Source organism: Centruroides vittatus, unplaced genomic scaffold (assembly GCF_030686945.1).
Source record: "Centruroides vittatus isolate TY-2023 unplaced genomic scaffold, ASM3068694v2 scaffold_386, whole genome shotgun sequence".
In the NCBI taxonomy this organism is placed as follows: Eukaryota; Metazoa; Arthropoda; class Arachnida; order Scorpiones; family Buthidae; genus Centruroides; species Centruroides vittatus.
This window is the reverse complement of record NW_027122706.1, coordinates 1,783,446-1,798,803: the sequence shown is the minus strand read 5'-3', so window position 1 is coordinate 1,798,803 and position 15,358 is coordinate 1,783,446. Positions and strand designations below refer to the sequence as shown.

At 25.2% G+C, this 15,358-nt stretch overlaps 1 protein-coding gene across 2 annotated transcripts in view; it reads left to right on the top strand.

Annotated features, from left to right (window-relative positions):
* Positions 1–15,358, top strand: part of U4-U6-60K (U4-U6 small nuclear riboprotein factor 60K) — a 41,609-nt gene that overhangs the window by 18,479 nt on the left and 7,772 nt on the right. For both annotated transcript variants that reach the window (XM_067286681.1, XM_067286680.1), the window contains exons 6-12: positions 90–169; positions 4,587–4,680; positions 7,243–7,337; positions 9,106–9,164; positions 10,661–10,784; positions 12,329–12,421; positions 14,949–15,071. In XM_067286681.1, coding sequence (XP_067142782.1) covers positions 90–169; positions 4,587–4,680; positions 7,243–7,337; positions 9,106–9,164; positions 10,661–10,784; positions 12,329–12,421; positions 14,949–15,071 — 668 coding nt within the window. The remainder of the gene's footprint in view (positions 1–89; positions 170–4,586; positions 4,681–7,242; positions 7,338–9,105; positions 9,165–10,660; positions 10,785–12,328; positions 12,422–14,948; positions 15,072–15,358) is intronic.

The window sequence follows — 15,358 nt, the reverse complement described above, 5'->3', positions numbered from 1 at the left end:
ACACTGGTTGCAGAACACCAATTTATGATATTGTATTTATTTTTTATTAAAAGTAGAAAACAAATAAACTATTTTTAAAATCTTTATAGTGTGAATCCACTTGGTATCATGAAGGTTCAAAAGGTTTGAAGGCAGCAAGGTTATGGATAGCTAGATATTCTATACCCAAGTAAGTATTTTTTTTAATTACTTTTAAAATTTGATAAAATTCAAATATATTTTGACTTAGTATTGTCACAGATAGAAAATCTGATGGTTTTCTTACGAACACAAAATTTATTTATTAACTAAGAAAACCCACAGAATAAATTTATTAATACTAAAGTAAATTGAAAATTAAATTGGAAAAAATAGAAATCAGATTACTCTCAGAAAAGTCTTAGAATGGAATGGTTTAATGAGTGTTTTTCATTTGAATAGTTTTCAAAATAACAGTGGTTCACAATAATATTTCAAAAACTTTGAAAAACACATCTCTTATTGGACAAAGGTCCAACCAACAAAAATTTGCTTCACAGAAATATTTACACAGCACAATTAATAATTTAAAGTGCACTTTAATTTATTATTTGAAGATTTATAATTATGTGGCACAAGCAGTTTATTACATAAATCATCAGGAATTTGACTCCATTTGGTTATTTGTCTAACATCATGTGGCTATGGTACTGTACATGAAATTGTGAGGTTTATGCTGGCGAGAGAATAGATGTAGCAACATTCTACAAGATATTGAGAGACTGAGCATATTCTTTGCATGCATACATTAGTTTTGGGTTTACAGTCAAATAATATTTACATATCTGTAGATTGAGAAAGAGAGGAAGATACTATGCCACAAGTTTTAGAAGAGAATTTGAATATTTTTATTTTTCTACAAAAACATGAACAAAGAAGTAAAGGATGAAAGCTAATGAAGATGCTAAGGATGATAGTTGACAAACAAACTCACTCTGGATGTCTGTCCCTCATTTTCACTTGACTTTTACCTAATTGAATGTTTGAAGTAGAGGTCTGATATATCTATTTGTAAATCTGCATAATAAAATTTGCATTGATTGGTTAAAGTCCCAGGAAAAAAGACTAGTAATGATTTAGATATTTCAATTATTTAACAGCAATAAATGTTTTTAAGATTTTATTCTTTCTCTTTTTACAATTGTTTCAAAAACTTCATTCTTAAAGAATGAAGTTTTTGAAACAATTGTAAGAGGAGAAAGAAACTAAAATTGATGAACTTCATCCTTAAAGAATGAAGTTCATCAATTTTATGAATTCATTATTTAAATCTGTGTGTCTTTTTCTGTCTTTTGTTTTATACCATCCACAAATTAATTGTGAAAAGTATTGTTTAAGTTTAAATATATTTCTTAATGAGCTAATTAGCTTATCAAGAGAGAAATTTGTGTCTGGAAGCAAATTAGAAAACCTTAGTCATTAAAATTAGTCATTAATTTTATAAATTAGAACATTTTTTCATCTGTATGAATTAAGCTATCTATTCGTTGAGGTTGTTTTGAAAGGAAAATTATTCTTAAAAAAGCCCTCCTTACAGAATACTTATCATAATAAGTGAAAAAAAATGGATAAATCCAGCACAGTAAAATTTTGGTTAGATAATAATTTGGAGAAAGTGGAACAGCATTTTTCCAAATTCAAATTGCTTTTAATAACATTCTTCTTTAACTGCATTAATTAATATTTCTGTCTCAACACCTATCCTTTAAAATGCAGCCTTCTAATTTTAATTCCAAACGTTTTCAGTCTTTTTAAAAAAGGGCTAAAATAATACAAAAGATCCATGACAAGAGGCACCTGAAATATGCGGAGGCATGGCAGATATATAAGACGTACCAAGAAGGACTCGCAATAAATTTTAGAGTGTCCAGTAAAATATCAGCCACTTGGAGAGCAAGCATAATTTTGAATAATAATTAAGAAACGAGTGACTAATTATTTATTTATTTATTTATTTATATATTACTATGTATATTGGTACGAGTAACATCACCGTTTATAGGTATTTATATACGAGCCTGCGCAGTTAAATCTAAAGTTAAATTTAAATTTATAACATTCCAGAACAAACAGTCAGTTAAAGAAAGAGTCATTTCGATTTGTATTCCCAAAGAAGGCCTTTTAAAAAGACCAAAAACGTTTGGAATTAGAATTAGAAGGCTGCATTTTAAAGGTTGATAGGTGTTGAGACAGGAATGCTTTTAATAATGGATTATTGATAAATACATATAATATCAAAGATTAAAAACTTTGAAATATTTAATTTTATATTAGACAAAAATAAACACTGCAAAAACCTAATGAACCAGTACACTTTACCAAGAAATTGCAAAAGGAAGCAATTATTGTTTGGCTTTCTGCAGAAGCCTGCCTATCACCTCTCTACTCCTCAATGCCAAAGACCAATGCAAAAGAACCACCTGCCAGATATTTACAGCATCTCCATCTGTTACAACTGCCACCTGCAACACCTGCAACACATAGGTGCTGTGTCTCTCCCACTACATATAGATCTCAAGGAACATCAAACATCTATCAAAAAAGGTTTAAACAACACGGCTTTGGCTACATACACATCTAACTCCGGCATCCAGGTCGACTTCCATGAGACAGACCTACTACATTACAAATCTAAACAATATGTGCTTAAACATCTAGAACAGGTGGAAATTTACAAGGCTACCCACCATAATGCAGCCATAAACTATTGTGACGTGGACTCCTTTCCCACTGCCTGGAAATATTTCTATGAAATGTAAACCCCCTTCGCTTCTTATGTCATACACCCTCTCACCCCATGCATGTGTTTGGCAATCCCCTCTATCTTCACAGCAGTGTCTTGCCTGACGATGCCCATTTAACATGGGCAAAGATGTTCGCACTTTATGTACAGTCAAACCTGTTTTTGTGCAGTCTTTTTCTGTGTGATTTGTTTTGTGCGATTTTTTTTTGTGCGGTATATGAAAATTTCAATCAAATTGGAACATAATTGACTCCTGTAAAATTTTTAAAAACTCTATTGGTTGTTTTCTATGACATCAGCAGGTTTTTTCATTTTTTATTCAGTAAAATTTTTTTCTCATACATTTATTTCGGTCCCCTCTTATTTTAATAGCATAAAAACCATAAATATTATGTTATATTTGAACAGATGCTGTAAGTTAGCTCCCCTCCAGCTTTAGACTGCAGGTGTGAAATTTCAGGCCTTGTTAAATGAAATAACACTTCCTGCAGCTATATTTATCAAATAAAATCATTATTTAACAATTATTTTTAACTTTTTAATGTTAGATTCGTATTTAAGTGGAAATAATTAATTAATATAAAAATTAAAATTCTTAGAGGATTTTTTTCCCCATTAGGTGTTGCAGAAAAAGGCCCAAGGAGTTAAAAAAGCAATTCCTAGTTATTTCGTATGGTTTCGAGTTATTTTCTATGTGAGACTTTTTTTATGCGGTCCCTATTCACCACATTAAAAAAAATATTTGTTTAATTGTGTTGCGAAAACTATTTTTTATAGCCACTGGTGAAGTTTCGCGCGATTTTTTTTAATGCATTTTCTTTTATGTGGTCCCTATCCCCAGCATAAAAACAGGTTTGACTGTATTTTATTTAATTTTACCTACAATTCCTGATAATGTGATGAAAAAACCATAACTGCTTAATATATGTTTACGTAACATACAAATATTTGCTGATATTCATAAGTTTACAAATTTTGATCATATGAAAAAGCTTCATATATTGAAATTTGCAGAATAATTAAAAATACAAGAATAGAAATGTTTTAAAAATGATTAATTATTATGCCTTTGTGTCCTTTTTTAACTTAATTTAAAATTTATTTTGTATACTAGTACTTTCTATATATTAACAGGACTTATTATACTGAAAAATATGGGTGCAGATATTTAGTCTTACAGATCAAAAATAATGTTCTTTATTTAGTTCATCTGTGAACTAAATAAAGAACATTATTTTTGATCTGTAAGACTAAATATCTGCACCCATATTTTTCAGTATAATAAGTCCTGTTAATATATAGAAAGTACTAGTATACAAAATAAATTTTAAAATGTTTTAAAAATGGTTTCTGGAAAGCATTAAGTTATGTTATCTTGTTATGTAAAAAGCATTTGTGATTCTTTAAAAATTTTGGTTTTTTTGTATTATTAGCATTTACATTATCTATAAGAAAATGAAGCAGTAATTTTAACATAAATTCATATATTTTATTTACATATATTTTACATATTTTTTATTATATTTACATATATTTTAACATATGTTCTATCTTTTACAGCATTTTTTGGTTCCTAGATATGGAGAACGATTGTTTTTTGGGGGGTTTTGCAGACCTCTGCAAATGATGATTAGAAATTCTATGAATAATAATAATAATAATATATTTTATATATTACAATTCATTATAAAAATATTGTTTGTAAATTAGCATAAGATAAAGTTTCAAATAATAATAATTTGATTAAATTTAAATGTAAACACTTGATTATTATTGGTTATAATTTAATCTGTTGTTAAATTTTTTTATTTATATTTTGCATTAGAGCTAAGGCAAGATTACAGAAAGCAAGAGAAGATAAAAATGTACCAGAATCACAAAAAAATGCAAAACAACAAGAACTCTACAAAAAGTTGCGGGTAAAATAATTTTTGAATAATATGATTTTTTATATAATGTAATTATTTTTTATAAAATTATGTGAAATACATTATGAAATGTATTGAATATGAATTCTAAATTTAAAATTTTATTTTTTAAATTAATAATAATAATCACTGATATTAATACAAATTTGCAATCAATGAAAAATTGAAAAGTTAATAAAGTTAAAATAATTTAATAAAAATTATCATGATAAATTGAAGATGTAAATTAATTTACTGAGTTTCCTAAACAAACTGATTAGTCCAAAACTAAGTGTTGTCTTGGAGTAATCATTTATAGGAAACTCAGTAGATATAAATTAGCCCTGTTTATATCTTCAATCAAAGCCTGTTTGTATAGCAAATAATTCTGATTTAGTTTAAGCTCTTTGAAAAATAAATATAATTATGCTCATATATTAAGATTTACAATCAGATAAGACTGTTCTATCAATATATTTGATTTTGCTTTACCGTATATCTCGGCAGATAAGACAATAGTTGAATCATAAAAAAGACCCCAAAATCCAGGGTTGTCTTATAGGACAGATACAAAAAAAAAAAAATTAGATTGAAATTTATATAAATTAAAACCATTATAAAAAAATGGACAAACTAATTATTTACTGGTAGAGAGTAGGGTATGTGCGCAAAATAGAATAGTCCATACAACGTTTTTGTGAATAGTCAAGGTCATTACCCCAATGCCGAATCAGAAATCAGTGCGAATGTTCACAACAATCGCAAGGCAGTGCAAGAAAATAAAATTTGTTCATTTGAAAAATTACGAATTTGACATAATTTCGTATACGCTATACAGTATTATTATTCAGATGATGATTGCTGGTCTAAACTAAATTCATAGGCCGTTGATTGTTTGGGGGTCATCTTATAGAACAGATATAGGCTAAAACTATAAAACTTCAATGAAAATTTATACCTCGTCTTATCTGCCGAGATATACGGTATATTCTGATATACTTTCAGTTTGTTTGTATTCTCATTTTGTGCAGTAAATTAATCATGATTAAAATAGATAAAATTGAAATAGTGTTTTAAGAATAACATTTAATGATTATTTTTAGTTTTAAATTTTGAACAGTGATTTTATTGTTCCTAGTGATGATATGCACCTAGTCTTGACATAAAAACAAGTGATTTTATTATTTATTATGTATTCTACAGGAATAATAAGTTATGTTTTTTTATGTAAGAAAATGTAATCTGTTTGAAGTTTAACTGACAAACTTATTAGTTATTATCTGCAACTAATAATTCTAACTTTTATTGTTCTCTGGTTTGACAGATACAGATTTTATTTCATTTTTTAAATACAGTTTGCCTTATTAATGTAAAGTTAGTTGAAAGCTCACATGAAGAATATCATTTATTTATTTATTTTTCATTTTCATTTTGCTCAGGGAAAAATAATGAATTCATAAATTTTAATTTTTATAGTTGATTTATTCCTTAACCTCCTTATTTACAGTTTCTAGTTTTAAAATAATGAAAAAAGCAGTTTAAGAAAAGTCAATATTGGGATTTTTTTCTGTTTATAATTCATTGTTAAATAAAAGACTTGTGATATTAATACATTAAAAAGTAATTCAAAAAAATCCCGTCTAAACATTGACATTCAGTGTTGAGATGTATGTGCTGTCCATAAGTACTTCATTTTTTAAAGTGAATTACACAGTATCTAGGCTTTCTCCATATGATGTCACAGCAGTGACTTAATCTTGATTATTTAAACTGTGTAGTCTGTAAAAGTTGCCATGATAGCTGCTTATGTAATTATTTTAATTTTTTTACTTTCTTTACTCTGTGGACAAGATGGCCTTTTATCAAGCCCATCATGGGTCCATCAGGTGAGAAATAGGACATTTAGGATTGACCATCCACAAAAAATACTTGGAGTTTTTCAACTACCTGAATTCAATTCTGGGTCTCCAGAGCATCAGGCTGATACCTTAATCACTTCAGTGATTTGGCCAACAGAATTTTAATATTGCAACAATGTGAAAAGTTTTGTGCAGGTTGAAAATTGGATGGAATGCATAAGACATCAGGTGATGATATATCAAGACACATGCAACATTGACACTTGTTGCCCAGCATCACATAGTTAGTCTAGAGATAGAAATTTAAGGACTATCCAAATGATCATAATGTAAAATACAAAAACAAACACAAATCCTATCTTTTTGAATATGTAAATAGAAAATCAGAGAAGCATAATTGTAATATTATACTGATTACCATAGGGTAAACATTGATTTTATCAATGAAAATACTGAACAACGTAGCATTTTAAAATACCATGTTAAACTGAAACTCTATGTTTAAAATGAAATATTTTTACTTTTTTCCCTACTGTGTACCATTTTTTTATCTATTAAATTGAAATCATGCTTTTGAAGTGTCATGTAAATTAAGAGTTGAATGTGTGTGTGTATGTAATAAATTATATATATATATATAATTAATATTAATTTATTAAATATTAAATAAATATGTGTTACACACAAAATTATTTTATTTTTACTTTATTTTCAGTCTATTAATATTAACTGTAGTCAAATTGGAGATACTCGTCCAATATCATTTTGTCAATTTAGTCCAAATTCTAAAATTTTAGCCACAGCTTCTTGGTGAGTTTTATTTTGTTACATTTTTAAATAGTATTCTAAAACAGTTTAAATGTTAGAAAACATTATTATTTATAATACTAACTCTCATATTAAACTTGCGCAACATACTAACATATTGGAAAGTATTTTTAGTTATCATTTTGATTAATACGATTTTTTTTGCATACCACACACTATTTTTTATATGTATGATATTCCAATATATTTATCAATAAATATATTATAACTAAGAATTCATAATAATATAATTTGTTTTAAACTGTATTAATTTGTGTTACATGAAATATTACTAAATTTTGAATCCTCAAAAAAATCAAATACAATAGACACTTTTATGACTTATTTTGGGAATGTACAGACTACCACAGACTTTAAAAAGTTTGGGAAAACTTTTTAAGTCTGTGCACCAAAGTAGGCATATTTAACTTTAAACAAGTAATATTAAAAAAATTTTTTAAAGTCAATTCCTATTTAGGTCAACAAAGAAAAATTTTATTTTAGTTACTTGTTATTAAATAATTACAAAGTTCGCTTTTTTTCTCCTCATGCCCTCTATCAGTCTGAATTGGCATATTGCTGATGGGCGTCACAGTTTAAATTTAATTAATTAATGAATTAATATTTGAAAAAACTGTATTAACATCAAGTGTCATCCACTACAAGTTTAAAAAAATGTATTTGAACTTGAGTGGATGAATAAAAAGTATTTTATTAACAATTGAAAATTTGAACAAGATATATTAATATATAGGGAGAGTGTGAACTAATAGTAGGAATTTAAAAATATTGTACACACTCAAAGTTTTGAGTTCAAAAGACTATTTTTAAATAAATGATATTAGTATAAGAATAAATTTAAAAAGATAAACCAAACCAAACTATATATCAAAATTAAAAACTGAAATTGAATCACACATTTTTAATGTCATATATATGATATTTACTTGGTCAAAACAACTTTATTGAACTGATTTTGGAGTATTTCATATTGAAGAGTTATACTAATAGAATACTGTAATTGTATTATTCTATTATTTATATTATTCTAAATACTATACAATAAAAAAAAAATGAAATTGAATGATATTTTGCAAATTTTTTTTGCATGCTTTTACAAACCATGCATGCCATTAGGTTTGCCAAAGCATGCAAAACTTGGCCATTTTATTGGCCGAGCACCTACACACTTGACCCAAGCACCTACACACTCGACCTAAACACCAGCACACCCAGCCATTTTATTGGCGAGTGTGCCATAGGTTTGCCATTCTAGACTTAGTTGATTCTTTGAAACTATTGTTAACTAAGTTCATTATTATAAATTGAGTACACTTCCAAAAGTACAGTTTAAATTATATAGTATCATATATAGATGAATAATAAATTATGTGTGACATTTCACATAGTTTCCCAGAAAATTTATTCCGGTCTTAAAAGGCAGGGATCATAAAGTAAGAAATCTAGATGTTATTTTCTTGTAATTTCTCTGAACCTATGTAGATATGTTCTCTACATGAAAAATTGCTCAATTTTTTCAAAGAAAATAAATTATGAGTTAAAGAGTGATACAATATGCAAAAACCCATAAATGTGTAATTATATAAATAACTGGAAAATATACAAAGTAGAAATAAAATTTTCTAAACTTTTTGTATTAATAATTAATTCTTTTTTAAAATGTAATATTATATTACTATATGTATACCCCCCAAAATAGGGGAAATTCCCTTGGAAATAAAGAATTATAATAATTAATTCTTTTCAATAGGAGTGGATTATGCAAACTGTGGTCAGTTCCTGATTGTCAACTTATAAGAACTCTTGAAGGTATGATTGAATTATAGAAAATTTTTCTTTATTTATTAAAAAGATATTTAAGACTTTTTGTAATATCTATTAGTATTTTGCATAATTTATAATAATGTTAGTTCAAATTTAAAATTAAATTATTTTTTAAGTATGTAATTTTATAATTATTAATTTGAAATGTTTTGTAATTCTGTTCCATCAGAAATTTCTAATATTTTCTAACTTATTTTGAGATTTTAAAAATATGTGAAACTTGGTGCCATACTGTTCAATAAATGAGAAGCTGCTAATTAAAATTTCCAAAAATAATTTTAATATGAAACAGTTTTGGTCCCATTCAGACCATTCTCCATTTGACTTTAATGTATGCTTGAGGCTGAAAACATTTCATATTAACAGTTTTTGATAACCTTAATTGAGCAGTTTTTTGTTTATTATTTTTTGAATTTTGTTCAAAAATTCCAAATATGGAAATATTAATTAAAAATTAAAAAGTTTTGAATAATTAAAATCTATAGTCTTACTGATAGTTAGTTTCTTTGTCAACTCTTTGAAATAATTGATTATAATTTGTAACCATGATTAAATTAGCAAATATTACAGTTATTAATTTTTTTATATCTACTTATTTAATCGCTTGAAATAAATGTTATCAGATCAGTTAATATTCAATATTAATTTTAAATATTGATAGATTCTAATCTATCAATATTTAAAATAGTTGTATATCAAAAGAAAAGATTAAGATAAAAAATCTTTTGTAAAATAAAAGATATATTTAAATTGATAAATCATTAATTGCAGGATTTTGTCATTTCCTTAGAACATTGGTGGCATATGTTATTGGCAAATAATTTCATCATTTAATTAATTTGATAGTAATAAAAATGTTTCCCACAAAATTTAAAGATATAATTTTATAAAAGGAAATTGTACAAAATTGTAAACAAAGAAGTATTAATTTTCTTGATCATGTTAAATTTCACTTACATGTACAGTACAATCCAACAAGTTCTAAACACAAATTTTGTCTTTAACTAACTAAACTCGTGTATCTATTTTCTTCAAAATGAAAGATGATTTCCTTATTTCAAATTGCCAAAAATTCAAAGCTATCATCATCAAATTTTTTTTATATGCTAGTATAATTTTTATATTATGTTTTACTTTATTAATATCTTTTCAGTATTGTTTATTCTTATTATAATTTGAAAATTAGCATATATTAAAATAAACTTAACATAGCTATTAAATTTGAATTTATTTAATGTTAAATTATTAATTTATTAAAAGAATAACTTTGCATTAATAATTGTTAAAAAACTAATAAACATTTAATTAACCTCTAAGATAAAAATTAACTGTTATTTAAAAAAAAAAAACAATAAAAGTTAAATTAGCATAAATTTTAAGAAAATAAAGTTAATTTGTTTTAGAGGTAATGAAATAATATAATAAATTTAATGAATAATTACACTTTATGAATAAAATTAATTGATTTGATGCTATTTCAGGACATAATTATAATGTTGGAGCAATAGTATTTCATCCTCAAGCTACACTTTCTCTCTCAGATTCTGAATGTTGTATGGCAACATGTGCTACAGATGGATCAGTTAAACTGTGGGACTTGCAAAGGTAATTTGATTTTAAAAAATATGTTTTAAATGTTATTTAATTTTACATATAACAAGTTCAATACATATGAAGTGAGTTGAATTAATAGTTTTCACAAAAACAAGATTAACATAATTTATCTCATCAAATATTTCTTCAGTTCTTTCATTTAAAATCAAATAATGATCAATGATAATTTTTATAATAGTGCTATTAGTCTTTTTAGGAAAAAACATTTAATATTTTATTATACAATGAATTTTTATTATTCTGGATTGTGTATTGTTATTTTTGTGATATCAAGTTGCTTAAAATGAAAATTTTTTTTTCTTTCTGCAATAGCTCAATAAATTATACACATCATCTACTTTATATGAAGTTATATATTCACTATAGTATAGTATACAGCTTCTACAGTTTCACAATTTTTTCTTCTATTTACCTTGCTGTATGTTTGTTATCAATGTTGCATTATGACATTATTATTATTATTATTATTATTCTTTCTTTTATCTGGATTTGTTTTTTATTTTCTATTTATCTTCATCATTTATCAACTGCTGTAAATTATCTGAGTCATAATAAGTGTCATTTCACTCATATTGTTGTCATCTCTCATTGTCTTTAAGTTATAAATCTGGAAATTTTACCAGCCTAGAGACTGAAAAGTAATCACAGTTGCTCTTTTTTCTCATAAAATATTTATACTTCTTATATAAAATGATATTCTGCATAATTCACTTTTTTAATTTTAAAATACGATATCTTTGTGCAGTTTGAATCCATCATGCATATACATCTTATAAAAAAAATATTATCAGCATTACAAGGTAATGCATATTTATAATTATATAATAAAACACATTTTAAACTACAAGTAAATTATAAGTGCAGAAGATTGTCATGAATGATGATGCTTGAAACTACTAATACTGATGGAACAAGTTATTATCTAATAATAAGTTAACTAAATTTCAGCAATATATTTATATCATTTTCATTTAATAATATGAATTCAAAATTTGATTAAACCAATCTGAAGTATATAAATTTTGATTTGCTGGATACAAACTTACAACTGACTGTGTCCATATTGATAGGGTTAATGGATTTAAAATAGTAAATTTATTTGCCATTGACATAAACAAATTTCGTATCATCATTCACTTAAACATGTGAAATGAAGAATTTGAAGAAAACAAGAGAATATTATTATTCTCTTAAACATAATAAATTTTTATTTTCTTAAATGTATTAAATATTTCTAATTGTTTTTGTATAGAATATTAGAAATTTATAATTCATTAGTGAAAAAATGATTATTGTTTTTAACATAACTATTATATTTTTGTGTGTATATAATTAATTTTACAAAACTTTAATGTTATATCTTACATAATGCTGAAGTAAGTGAAAATTACTGTGTCTAATGTTAATTTACTATAAACTGAATCATTTGCTTTTTCTGACTTATGTAAGAAAGTTTATTTGTAAAAAGTCTTTGTTTTACAATTATGTTAATTATTTTTAATCGAATTATTTAAATTTTTAAATTTGTTTTCTAGTAAGAATCCAATTGCTAATATTGAAGGTCATGCACCATATCGTGTTTCACGAATAGGATTTCATCCATCTGGTAGATTTTTAGCAACTTGTGTGTAAGTGAAATTATTTTAAATTTATGTATTTATTTTAACTATATTGTGATTTTGTAAATTGTTTATCTGAAGTATATTTCTTCCTGAAAGTTACCTGCCTGTCATATGCAATAGTTTTTTAATAGCTTCTCAATATATTGAGTACTGTTTATTAATGTACTAACAATACTTTTAATAATATATTAAGGTCTAGCTAAACTTGATATTAAGCTCTATCTATCTAACTCTTAGTAGCACTTTGAATCAAGTTATTCTGCTATTTAACTGAACTGTGACATTATAGTGTTATTTGAGTAGAAAAAAAAGTTCATTATCATGGTTGAAAGGTGAATATTTTAATTAATTTTAATCACTTTACTTTCAGTTACCTACAAGATTTTTTTTTCAGTCATTATTTATTGACTGAGATCTTAAATTATCAGTATTTTTGGAAGCAAACCTTATTCATCATTTCTGGAAGCAACTATCTCAGAATAAGGTTTCCTTCAAAAGTGTTTGGCCTGTTCTAATAAATGATATTAGAAAAAAGACTGATTATCCAAGAAAATTGACTTATTTGAGCATTTAAACTCAGATTATTATTAATCATATGTAATTAACTACATATATCTCATCAATGGATTAATTCATTAAATTATTGTTTTAACTGAAATAAATATCAGGTTACAAATTTATTTCATATATGAAAACCACCTAATAGTGATTGTGCATTTTTGTCAGATTTTAATTTAATTTTACAATAAGGTTTTAATTCCCTTTTCAAATGAAAAGTTAAACATGTAACAGTGTTATGTAACTTGGCACCATCTTTGTAAATAAATAAATAAGTTATGCTAATTTCAAGAAGCCAACCATTTATTATATGCTTTTTATTAAATTTCTTTGTCTGTCTTTTCAGATAAAGTAATTCAATTTCACCTACTTTTCAGTTTCTGACCTAGTTGAAATTTTGCATACATATGTATTTTCAATGACAATATATTTTTTTAGTTTGCAAAAAACGTTTGCAATTAGCAAAAAATTTAATATTGTAAAAATCTGATAGCAGATGATGCTATGTGTAGGGCAAATCCTTGTCCCTTTTTAATTGTACTGTCTACATAAAATCTTGCAATTCAGTTTTTCACCCACTTCCCAATTAAATTCGAAAACAAAAATTGACTACAAAATTGATTACATATGACTAAAAAGTAGAAAAATAAGAAAATATTTTAAAGCGTTTTACAGAAATGCTTTTTATTCACATAAATGCATTAAAAAGTAAAAAAAAATTTATTCAGCTTTCACAGTATTCTTGGTATGTGACCCAAAAATAAAAGTGTTGGGTCTTCATATTTAGAAATATTATTAGTTACACTTTCCATCAATTTTTATGGTTTTCCATGAGTGGCCTATGCTTTTATTTTTTGTTTGCTTAATACCAAGAATACTGTGAAAGCTGAAAAAAAATTTTTTTTACTTTTTAGTGCATTTATGTAAATAAAAACCATTTCTATATAACGTCTTTTTATTTTTATAACTCTATGATATTAACAAAAAACGTTTTTAGTTAATATCTTAGAGTTAACAGTTTGGAATAGTGTAACATAGAATATATTATTTTCTAATAGTCTAATTTATATGAACAAATTCAAAATTAATATTCCCAACAGTTAGTTTTTGAATTTTAAACAAGTGCAATATGACATGTGAAATGAAAAAAAATAAAATAAATAATATGAATTAAATAAAATACAAGTAAATGAGCTTAATTATTCAAAACTAGCAAATGTACCCAGCAATGCTTGTTAGTTTAAGGAAATATCAAATAAGTTTGAAAACTACCCATGATTTTGTTAAACATTGGTACATATGGTAATCAATGTCACATTGAATAATTGCTTCCATTGCAGTGTTAGGAATTTTGTATTTTTTTTAATCCTCTCTTAATAAAGTAATTATTATTTTATTTATGTATCTTTGTATAGATTCATTCCATCATATTTTACAGAAATATTCACAAAGATCAAAATGTTTCTCTCAAATGATGATGAAAATAATTCATAGTAGAGCATTTAGCAAGAAAACAATTTCAATAGATATATTTTGAGAGACAATAATTGCATTTTAAAGAAAAATTGAATGTAGGTAGGAAATAATATCTGTTAAGTATATAGTTTACATGTATTCACATATCATTAGGTTTTATGTAAAAAATTATAAACTAAAACAATTCATTTGCTAAAATAAACTTTTATGGTCATTTGAAAGAAATTTTTGAATTTTCATGAATTTTTCAATAAAATACAATAGAATATGTTCTTGAGAAGTGCATAAATAAAAAGAAAGATAAATAAATTTCCTTAAAACTTGAAGAGAAAAAAACACAAAATTCAATGACATTGGTAATCTGCACACAAACATTTCTACAAAGGCTTCACATAGATAGAATGATGAAACAAACAAACTTAAATAATTTCTTCTTTATTAGATACTTTAAAAGATATATCTCAAAATAAAATCAAAATATTAAAATTTTTGTTACTAGGTTTGACAATTCTTGGAGGCTCTGGGATCTTGAAGCAAGGGAAGAAGTTCTTCATCAAGAAGGACATAGTAAACCAGTATATGATCTTTCTTTTCAATGTGATGGATCTTTAATAGCTACTGGGTAATATATATATATATATATATTTTTAATTTTTTTATAAGATTTTGTTAACTTAAATTTCTTCATATTTCACCATTTTGAAAACTATTTTAATATAGTATATTTTAATAATAAACTTGACATCAATTTTGACAAGATGTGCAGTATATCAAAAGTAAACATACTACAGAAAGAATTTTTAATATTTCATATATTATAGAAAAAGAATTAAGACTGCATCAAATAAAATATAGGTAATCCCACTTTGTTTTCTAAATCATCTATATTAATTAATACCTGTTTTTGCC